This window comes from Ctenocephalides felis, unplaced genomic scaffold (genome assembly GCF_003426905.1).
Source record: "Ctenocephalides felis isolate EL2017-DRISC unplaced genomic scaffold, ASM342690v1 CF-g0.4_SCAFFOLD_01604, whole genome shotgun sequence".
Lineage (NCBI taxonomy): Eukaryota > Metazoa > Arthropoda > Insecta > Siphonaptera > Pulicidae > Ctenocephalides > Ctenocephalides felis.
Window position 1 is genome coordinate 9,312,651 of NW_020537758.1, and position 11,362 is coordinate 9,324,012.

General features: G+C 26.8%; 1 protein-coding gene across 1 annotated transcript; it reads right to left on the reverse strand.

Annotated features, from left to right (window-relative positions):
* Window positions 1-3,024: 3,024 nt before the first annotated feature.
* LOC113373322 (torso-like protein) lies at window positions 3,025-10,321 on the reverse strand. Its single transcript, XM_026613631.1, has 6 exons — window positions 10,282-10,321; window positions 9,832-10,192; window positions 7,217-7,299; window positions 6,025-6,260; window positions 4,595-4,800; window positions 3,025-3,214 (listed from the first exon to the last, which is right to left on the reverse strand). The coding sequence occupies exons 1-6, from the start codon at window positions 10,319-10,321 to the stop codon at window positions 3,025-3,027; spliced, it is 1,116 nt and encodes a 371-aa protein (XP_026469416.1).
* Window positions 10,322-11,362: the final 1,041 nt, after the last annotated feature.

Sequence of the window (11,362 nt, forward strand, 5' to 3'; positions counted from 1 at the left end):
AACACCAATAATTTTTCTTTTTAATTATTTAAATAGTACTTAAGATTTAATCTAATTAATTTATAGATTATAAGACTAAGAGATTCAAAGAGTTCAAATTTTAATAATATAAATGATGGTAAAAATATTTTCTCAAATACAAAATTGAATATGTCTAGAGAAAAATATAATTATTTTTAAATTGAATATTTTTAATTAATATGAATACAATTATTTTTAAAGTTAAAATAATATTTATAAATTAACCATATTTGTTAGACAATTTGATATTATTTATAATTAACATATAATTAGTTTGTTGATTATTTATAAAATTATAATTTTAGTCGCACCATTATTTTTTAGAGTGTATAAATATTTTTTTAATAAAATGTATTTTAAATATGAATATATATTTTATTAATGAAAAAAAAATAGGAAAATAGTTTAAAACGTTTTTCTTACAGGATATATAAATTTTTTTTATTTTATATATAACTTTTGGTAGATTTTCAACGTCGAAACAAATTTTATATAATTAGCAACAAATTGGTCGAATTTAAAATAGTATTAATTTCATAAGATTAATTGTCAATTAAAATTAAAATATTATTCAAATTGTATGTTTCGTTTTTTCCTAATGTGGAATGCATATTTTTACTTATTTTTTTTATATCATTTTATTTTAATTTTTTATAATTGTATTGAATATTTAAAATAAATTTTTGTTTATTGATTTATTGATAGATGATATCAAATTTCGAATGGTATTAATAATTTAGTGAAAGTTAAGTTATCATTTTTATTTCGACGAATTTGCTCCTAATTTAATTATATATATATATATATATATATATATGTATATATATATATGTATATATATACATATAAATTATAATAATAAAACAGCTTTGTCTTCACGAAAATATATTTCAAAATATTTTCTAAATCACATTTTTATCTCATACACATACAAGTACATTTATAACTGATTTAAATTAACTAAATTATAAATTATGTATTAAGTAGTATTACTAAAATATTCTATTTTGTTCTAAAATTATATATATATATATATATATATATGTATATATATTTATATATATTTATATTTAATTTAATTTAATTTATGTAATTACTAATGAAATTTATTCGGAGGCGGGCTTTGAATAAAAATAACTTAATATTAAAAAAATATAATATATATACATATGTATATATATCTTTATTATTTAGAAAAATATTTATTTATTTATATTTAATTTTTTGAATTTCGCGCTTTTTTTTCTTTCAGTTTTGACAGAAGAAACCACGTGCTATTTTTATTCTGAATAAAGTGTGTAGTGTTTATTTATTATTTGGACAGTGATATTTAATTTTTTAAATTTCAAATAACTTTTATGTAATTAGTTTCTGTTAAAAAAAACAGTTTTTTTTTTATTGTGCAAAAGTGTATGAAGAATTTTTGCTGATGCTGATTATTGGTAAGTGATTTAATTTATTTTTGTATATATTTTTTGGTCTTAACCTTGTAGTAATAAATACTTGGGATTTGTTATTTTATTTCTGCAACTTGTTATTAAAATTTACAATAAGTTTCACAATTTTGTTTAGCAATAAACGAGTACAAGAATAATTTCAAAAATATAATTTCCACGTCCAAAATTAATCATTTTTACAATAATGTACAAAAAACGTGTCCAAAAAATGGTTTAATGCAGTTTAATTTAAATAATTATTTTCAACAATAATTTCCACATTTTTAAGTTTGCAAAAAAACAAAAATTTGCAGTTTTTAATTTTGATATTTTACTCTGTACTATCAACGTCCAAAATTATTATTAATTTTTATAAAAACTTTCATATACAAGGCCTGATTCAAAACATTTTTTAAACAAAATAAAAATTATTTAATAAATTAATAATTTTATGGAATATTCAAATATCCACGGATTTTTTTAAACAAAGTTTTGGCCGTTTTATATATTCAAATTTTGAAAGAAACAATTTTAAGAACTTTTTTTTGAAAATGTTATAAAAAAAAATACTGAATTTTTTCTCAAATTCCTTTTTTTATTTGAAAATAGAATCCTTACGGTTAAGATTGAAATACTTTCAAATAAAAAAAGAAATTTGAGAAAATATTCAGTAGTATTTTTTATAACATTTTCATAAAAAAGTTATTCGTGAATCCTTTACAAAAAAAAGCGCTTTTGCAAAATGTCTATACACAATAAATAATTATTTTTGCTTATAAATTCCTGAAATTATTATAACAAATTTAGTAACAAAATAATAAATTTCAAGTATTTAATTTTGTAAAATTATCAATAATTTTCAATAGTCATTTTGTTATACAAAAATCGTCTTCACAAAATACCTAAACACAGTCTAAGTATTTTAAATAAATTTAATCAAATAATTAATTAAAACTAATTATATTAATATACCTAAATAAAAAGGCACTTTTACTAATACAAGTTTTCGACATATTTAAATATTATAATAACTACTTTAATAGCTATCACATTTAACTAGTTTCTACGACAGTATTAAAATATATTTATATATAAAATATAATAAATTCAATAAAACTGATAAAAATTGATAAAAAAAATCAGTGAATTTTAATTATTATTTTCACAGATTTTTCTTAAAACATTCTAAAACATATTGCTATTTATAATTATATTTTAGAATATTTTAAAAAAATCAGTTAAAATTTTGTTAAAATTTCTTGTATAGTTTGTTTGGGTAAAATTTACTAAATATTTTCCCACAACAACACTATTTTATTTTTATCGATAATATTATAAATAATTATAACTTGTTTATAATAAATTATAATATTATACTTATATTGATAGGGACTACAAATAGGCACATTTTGATGAAACTTAGTTACCTAGTTTATTATTGTCTATTGAATTTTATATAAATCACAAAAAAATATTTTGTGTGAATTTGTTCCTATTTTTATTATTATTTTTGTCACCAACAAGAACTATGTTTCACTTGTACTAAGTCTTTCCTTTTTTTCCTAAATCACATATTGACTTCCCACAATTTGATCTGGTTGTCGATGACCTCCTGGAACCATTTCTTTTTGGCAGGGTCCTTAAAAACAGGGGTCAAGGCCCTAAGGTCTAATTGCAATAAGGCTTCGTTCCCTAACATTCCATCGAGAGTGTTGAGGAGAGCCGTGTCTTTGTGTAATTTTAAAAGACTAGCATATCTGGAAAAAATAAATATATATTATATATACATATATATATATATATATATATATATATATATATATATACTAGATGACCCAACAGACGTATTATTTAAGATATCTAAAAGCGCATCTTAAACTTCTCCTAATTGATATCGTAAGGGCCGAATTGTATGTATTTGTAGGTAGTTTGTGCAAAAATTGTTAATAACTCGAAATATTGTTAAAGAACTAATTAAATTTAGTGTTTGATATCATAATATACATATTAGGGAATAATATACTAAGATTTTGAGATCGTACGTTCTGAGGAGCTCGTTAAATAAATTATTTTGTTCAGAAACCTAAGCATCAGACAAAGATTATGCGGTAGTTTGTATAGAAAATCGTTAATAACTCGAAATATTGTTTAAGAACTGATTAAATTTAGTATTTGATATTATAATATACATATTAAGGAATAATATACTAAAATTTTGAAGTCGTACGTTCTGAGGAGCTCGTTAAATGAATTATTTCGCTCACGTATTAGACAAAGTTTATGGCATAGGTTGTGCAAAAAAATATTAATAACTCGAAATATTGGAGGAGGAGTATTTTTACATACATATATGTTCTAATATTGTCTAGGCTCATAAGTAAATTTAAAAGTTTGGTAGATGACAGTTTTTATTTGTTTTCAATGCCAAACAATGTCTCAAATATTTTCAATGTTAAACAATCACATGTGGTTTTTTGCAATTTTTTCCATTTATTTGTACAATATTACTATATTTATATAATTTCATAAATCCTAAAAAATTCCCTTTACAAACATCAGAAAGATTTATCAAAATCCGAATAGTCGCTTAGGAGGAGGAGTATTTTTACATACATATACACGTATGTCCTAATATTGTCTTGGCTCATGAGTAAATTAAAATTTTTGAAATAATGTTAATTAATAGTAATTATGACAACTAATTTTATACTCACCAAAAAATGGTGCGAAAAATAAAAAAAAAAATTTTAAGAGTAGACAACTTTTAACACTCACAATTAGGGTCATGAAAAACAGATGACCGATTTTCAGTCAATAAATCGTTTGTTTTTTCTCGAAGTTTCCATAAATGATATATGATATATAATATAATATAATATATTGCATTATGATATATAATATAATATAATATATTGCATTATGATATATAATGTCAAACAAATACATGTCATTTTGTTGCAATTTTTTCTATTTATTTCTACAATACTATATTTTATAATCACGTGCACCCTAAAAAAATCCCTTAACAAATTTCAGAAAAATTTATCAAAATCCGAATAATCGTTCAGGAGGAGTATATGTGCATACATCATTATAGAATTTTTTTTATATATAAGATTATATCAATATCTATTTACCTGAATATATAATACTGTACTCCCAATTTGGAATTGGCCCACTGTTCCACAGTCTTGTTGCCACTGGCACATTTTATGGCACCCATGTGTTCAACATACCACGGCGAAAAATAATTCAACAATTCCAAACTAGTTAAATTCAAAACACCTTGAGTCTTCAACCTTTGCTTGATTTGTAAAAATTTACTTCTGCTGTAAACAAACACCTAAAAATAAAATATTAATAATACATTACCTTTACCAAGAAAACATTTTTTAGATAAGACATATATTACAGCTGTTCAAAGAATCAGATTATATCGCGAGCAAAAAGATAGAAAAAAATACAAGTAGTCAATGAATGTATGTTAATTTTAATTACATGAAGTTCTTCAAACACAATTATTACATGATGGGTGAAGTTGCGGAAACAATATTTGTTTAGGCGTTATTATAGAATATTATAGGATTTATTACTCAGCAATTACTTCATTTCTCTAATAAAGGTTCATTTCTAAATGCTAATTACAATGACAAACCGATCATGTCATATTTGGAGTATGACTTCAATTACATTATTGTTTTTAAATATTATACATATTTTTAATGCTATTATAAATATATACTAGCAAACCCGATGAACTCCGTTTCGCCACCAGATGGTTTCGTGAGAAAGATGAAGAAATTTTTTGTTTGTTTTATATTTGAAAAGGAAACTTTGATTTTATTATACAATAGTAATGAATTTATTTCGATTACAAAAATGAAGTGTTTTTTAGTTGAACTTCTCTAAATAAATGAAAGTGAATCCGCAAATTATCCGTTTCATTGAAGTGCTCTTTGGTAAACCACATTTTTTGTGTTTTGGCCTGACGTTAACACAAACAAAGCGGGATGGTTTTCCAACTCGTGAACAGGCAACGTATGACTGTACATGTGAAAAAAAATGATTTTCTAAATAATCTATTTGAAATTTATCCCGCAAACACTAAGCGATTGGCCTTGCGACTTGTTAGTTGTTATTGCGAACGCAAGGCGAACTGGAAATTGCAATTGTTTGAAGTCAAACGGAAGACCAGTCGGAATAATTGGTATGTCACCAAATCGCCAGCAATTTTTGATTGAATGGTGAAATTCAGTGCGTGTACATCATTATTCTTTGTGGCAAGAATTGCTCGTTGACTTAACCAAGCATAATTCTGATAATTCTCACTAATGTCATTACTCGAATTTTTAATTACGGTGCGTGAAGTTCCAGCAATTTGCATTAGGGCACGATGCCATGCACAACTAATTTTCTTAGCTATAAACCTTGCGGAGCCTGAGACCTTTCCAACGAATGCAAAATTGTCGAAATGGGTTTGTTTGTTGAAAACCCGACTTATTTTTATATATATAGAAGATAATTTATAATTTATCATTACATAAATGTGTTTCATCTATTTTTTTACCTGGTACAAAGAGTTTCCAGTAGAATACGATGCCACATAATGCGATCCGTATTTTTTAATAAAATCGGCGGTTCCGGCGAAGTCTCCGGGTTTTAGGGTTTTTGCACCGTCGGCTACGGCGTCCTCAAGGGCCACACTTGGGGGCACCGGGCCTGCCAGGGCCGCACTATGGGCGTATTTAGATACACGGACTAGGACGTAACAGTGGTCGCCGTGGACGAAGGATGAATTTATACCTAGATAGAATAATATGATAATTGGCTATAGTAAAACATAGCCTAATTATTTTTATAAAGTGTTGGGAAGTTTTATAATAAATATGGAACTAAGTTACATCAAATGGTGCCTATTTGTGGTCTCTATCAATATAAGTATAATATTATAATTTATTATAATTAAGACAATATTAGTCATTAATATAACTCAGATGATACTAGAGCTTGTTTTAAATTTTTTCGAATTTAAATTTATAAATGAAAAAATCAGTAATTTCATAATAATTTGTTTTTATATTGTCCCAAAATTTAGATTGAGCATAAATTAGTAAATATAACAAGAATTTTTTCAATGCAATATACACTGTTTTAAATTGTTGCATGGGATCTTTTTTTGTTTCGACCTGATGTTGAGTTCTGGGATACCCTGTATATATATATATATAAAATGTTAGTATATTATTCTCTGATATGTATATTATAATATCAAATAATAAATTTAATTAGATCTTTAACAATATTTCGAGTTATTAACAATTTTCTGCACAAACTACCCCCTAATCTTTGTCTGATGCTTAGATTTCTGAGCAAAAAAATATTTATTTAAAGAGCTCCTCAGAACGTACGACTTCAACATTTTAGTATATTATGCCCTAATATGTATATTATGATAACAAATACTAAATTTAATCAGTTCTTTAAGAATATTTTGAGTTATTGACAATTTTCTGCACAAACTACCCCCATAATCTTTGTCTGATGCTTAGATTTTTAGGCAAAATAAATTATTTAAAGAGCTCCTCAGTACGTACGACCTAAAAATTTTAGTATATTATTCCCTAATATGTATATTATAATAACAAATAAATTAGTAAATATAACAAGATTTTTTTCAATTTGTTCAAATGTTTCAAATTGCTGCATGGATATATTTTTGTTTCGACTTGACGTTGAGATCTGGGATACCCGCTATTTACCTAAATTTCTGGCTGTAGTATCAGGTAACCAGCCTGCTGTAAAAGCCCTCCACGGTTTGTCTAACCTTTCAAATGCAAAATCTCTGAAAAAAAAAGAAAAATAAAAAAATATAAGCTAAACTCGTTTATAATTGGCATTAGATTTTGTGTATATATATATATATATTATATATATATATATATATATATTAGGGTGGTCCTTAAAATGGTCTTTTTCGAATTTCCTTGCTCCCAGGGGCTCAAATGGTTTCAAATAGATAAAAAACTATTCTCTGAAAGTTTTAGCTCTTAATATTAACGTTTAGATAGAGCGCAATTCAATCAAAGTTTTGTATGGAAATAGCATGGAGAAATTTTCAAAAATTTTAAAAATGTTTTTTAGATGTAATTTAGCGAACAAATGAATAAATAAAACTCATTCATTTGTCGCTAACTTATACCTAAAACATTTTATTTAAATTTTCAAATTTATTTCCATGCTCTTTCCATACAAACTTTGATTGAATTGCGCTCTATCTAAACGTTAATATCAAGAGCTAAAACTTTCAGAGAATTGTTTTTTATCTAATTGGAACCATTTAAGCCCCTGGGAGCAAGGAAATTCGAAAATGACCATTTTAAGGACCACCCTAATATTGAGGTGGTCCTTAATATAAATGTTTTCGAATTTCTTTGCTCCCAGGGGCTCAAATGCCCTTTTTTTCTCAACATATAGTAGACAAAGTTAATAACAAATTTCTCAAAATAAATTTTATACTACAAAATTAAAATAATTAAACGAAATCGTTTCAATGATACTTTAAAATTTTTAAAAGCTGGTTATACACAAATTTAAATTCAACTTTTCATTTATAGTAAAGTTTTCACATTTAAAATTTTATAGGAATAAGAAACGATTATTACTTTATAAATTGTTTTAGATGTTTAGGCACTTTATGTGTGTCATCATTTAGCTAGTTCTTATTTTGATTTAGTTCCAAAGTTTTGTATTAATTGTTATCAAAAAAATTTTTTATTTCTTCCTGGTATGAACTTGTAAAATGCGAAATGGCTAGTTCAAATATTTATTGTTTTTCATTTTGACATCATAGTTAAAAAAATTACAAGGATATTTATATGTATATATATATATATATATATATATATTATTTATATATATATTCATTATGTACGTTTCGACACTGTATATGTGTCATCATTCAGCAAGTTCAACCAAATTAAAACCAGGAAAAAACACAAACACAAATTTAAACAGATTGTTCACGGCGATCACGTTACTAAATACATAATTGTTACTATTTACATACATTTTACAGTTACATACTTTTAATTTACTATTTTATTTTTTTTCGAGGTTTTTGTTCTTTCTTCGTTTAAATTAAACACAGTGTTTAAATTTGCGTAGGTGCCTTTTCCTGGTTTGAATTTATTAACTGGTTGGATGATGACACACATACAGTGTCGAAATGTACATATTATGTAAATAATTAACTTCCAATAGGGTAAATTATAGTACACCTAAGTCTGTTTTTACACGGTCTTTTTGTACACGATTTTATTTCACGTTTTTACACGATTTTATTTCATTTAGCACGATTTGAAATTTTATGTACTGAAATTTTTTTGTCAAATTTAATTTTTGCGAAGTATGTTCATATCACAAAAAAGTATTTATGAAAGAAAAAAGTCTTTAAAAGTCAAAAAACCATCGATAGTATCGATAGTTTGCAAACACTAGCTTAAAGATTTAAGTGAATTCCCCTTTAGCGCGTACAAACAATTTTTACTGGTCAAAGCAAATGTGAATAGCACTAATTTAATTCTTGTTCTTAAAAATTCTTGTTTTTCAACAATTTTAATAGGTTTTAGAGATTAGGAACAAATCACCCATTTTTGTATAAGATCAATGTCTTTTTTTACACGATTTTTTTTACACGGCTTCTTCTGGAACCAATCTACCGTGTAAAAACAGACTTAGGTGTAATCGCAAAAAAATCGAAAATAAAAAGGTTTCTGAACATTTTGGCATACCTCAGAAAAAATGAATGTGTGTGTTTGTGTATGTTTGGATACAATTTTTCGTCCACGATTTCGGGCGCACGAATCAACAGATTTGAATGATCGAAAAAATTCCAAAATTTCAAAAATATTAAAAGTTTCGACTTCAAATATAAATCTTAAATTCACAACTTAGTTTGAAAATGTATACACGTATATTTCAAATGCCTTATTCTAATCGTAAGAAATATATCCCCAGATGGATTCATTCGTCACCTTTTGCTAATGTAAACTTTCTCAAGTGCTTTGAGCGATAAAATCGTCACTGTATATTTTATGAACGATAAAATATATAGTGATTATAATTTTCCGTTTGTAAATGTTCAAAACAATAATAATCATTGATCGATATAAATATGTAAATATGATTACTGATTTTTTTCCCTCGAATATATAATTCTGGTACGGGAAGTTCTAGCAATTTGCCTTAAGACACGATGCCATGCACCACTAGTTCTGTTCTCACTAGTGTAGTAAAACATCACTAACTCCTGATAATAATGTAGTAAATTTATCTACCCAACTAATGTACGACCATTCCATTACTCCTTTATTACCTAAAATAAGCCTGCAGCAACTGCCTCAGATTATCACAGAACTCCATATGAAAATCACCCCTGAACCCCGTTGAGTCGTGTTCGTCCTGCTTCCTTCCCTGATCGCCTATCATGTTGACCCCGCGGAAGACGCTGACCGTCGGCTCCCTGAACAGCCAGTCGGTGTCGTTTCTCGGCACCACTCGCATCGATATGCTCAGGTAGCCGTAGCGGACGAACACGTTGACGGCGCGACCGAGGCCTAGCTGCGACTCGCCGGTGGTCGCCGAGCCGCTACCGCCGCCGCCCGAAGAGGAGCCCGAGAAGGCGTTCGTGGCGAGGAGCAGCCAGGCTAAGGCGGTTGTTAGGCCGAATCGAACGTCTGGGGGGGAAGATAATAGACATATTTTATTCAATTTATAGAATGATTTATTACATTTTTAACCCTCCGTCGGTCGGATATTTTTTCACCTTCGAACGGTCGGAAAGGTCTGACTGGACCACTATTCATTTTACATGCATTTATATGGGATAAATGAATTTTTGGTGTCTTATATATTAACGATTATTAGTAGTAAATATTTATAGTTTTGATTTTTTCTTTTTCTTACCGTCTTTGCAGGTGTTAAGCTTGCTTATAATAAAAATATTACATATTATATTATATAAAAAAATTCAAGGAATATAAAAAAATCGTTGCTTTTTTTGTTAATTTTTCTGTTTTATATCAATGAAAAACAATATTTATTCTTTTTCGGCGCCTTTGAAATGAATGTGAAATTCAAATGAAAACGAAATGAGGTGCGTCGCCTTTGAAAAGAGCTGTAAAACTCTAAGTGAAAATATAATTTCACTACAGGTTTCCAAAAAAAAAAAATTCGAACAAAGTACGGGTAGAAAAATTGTTGATAATGTGTACATTACTCATCCGATTTTCAGTGTTTGCGATTACCAATAAGTTTGGTAGGTTTTCACAGAACTCTCGTCATGAAAATACTAACATTCATGTTACAACACATAGCAATAAAGAATATATACAACGCAGTTTGAATAGAATATACCATAAAAAAGACAAAATATTGGTTTACATATATCAAAAAGCGTATATTTCATACAAAATGTATGGGTGGTCTAGACAGACCTTTCCGACCGTTCAAAGTATTTAAAAGTTAATACTTCTGTAAAAAAAGTTAATATTTCTGTACATTTTTTTGTCCTGATTTTTTCATTGATCGACAGCTAATGAAATTTTAAGAAAAGTCAAGAAATTTCAAGTCGATAGGATTACTAGAAGTATTTTTTTTTAATTGAAGTCGAAAAAAGTCTGGCCAGACCACGCCGACCGACGGAGGGTTAATTAAAATTGAATACATCATCTGGGACAAATAATATTATTGTTTTGACTTCGGGATTGTTAAAGAATCTGAATTTCGGTTTCGTGATTATTCTTGCTTTTGATGATCAACGAAATTGCTTGTCGATTATTATAACAGGACATAATTTAAAAAAAAAAGTCATACAGTGGGTAAGGAAAGTCATTATATCCGTTTTT

What these genes read in the sequence shown, in the direction of transcription:
- LOC113373322 (XM_026613631.1), bottom strand. Translation starts at nt 10,321, where the DNA reads ATGAATAGTGGTCCAGTCAGACCTTTCCGACCGTTCGAAG. An exon ending in CTGGAAACTCTTTGTACCAG is followed by an intron (nt 4,801 to 6,024) that starts GTAAAAAAATAG and finishes TTTTATTTTTAG; the next exon opens with GTGTTTGTTTACAGCAGAAG. An exon ending in GTACAGTATTATATATTCAG is followed by an intron (nt 3,215 to 4,594) that starts GTAAATAGATAT and finishes TATTTTTTCCAG; the next exon opens with ATATGCTAGTCTTTTAAAAT.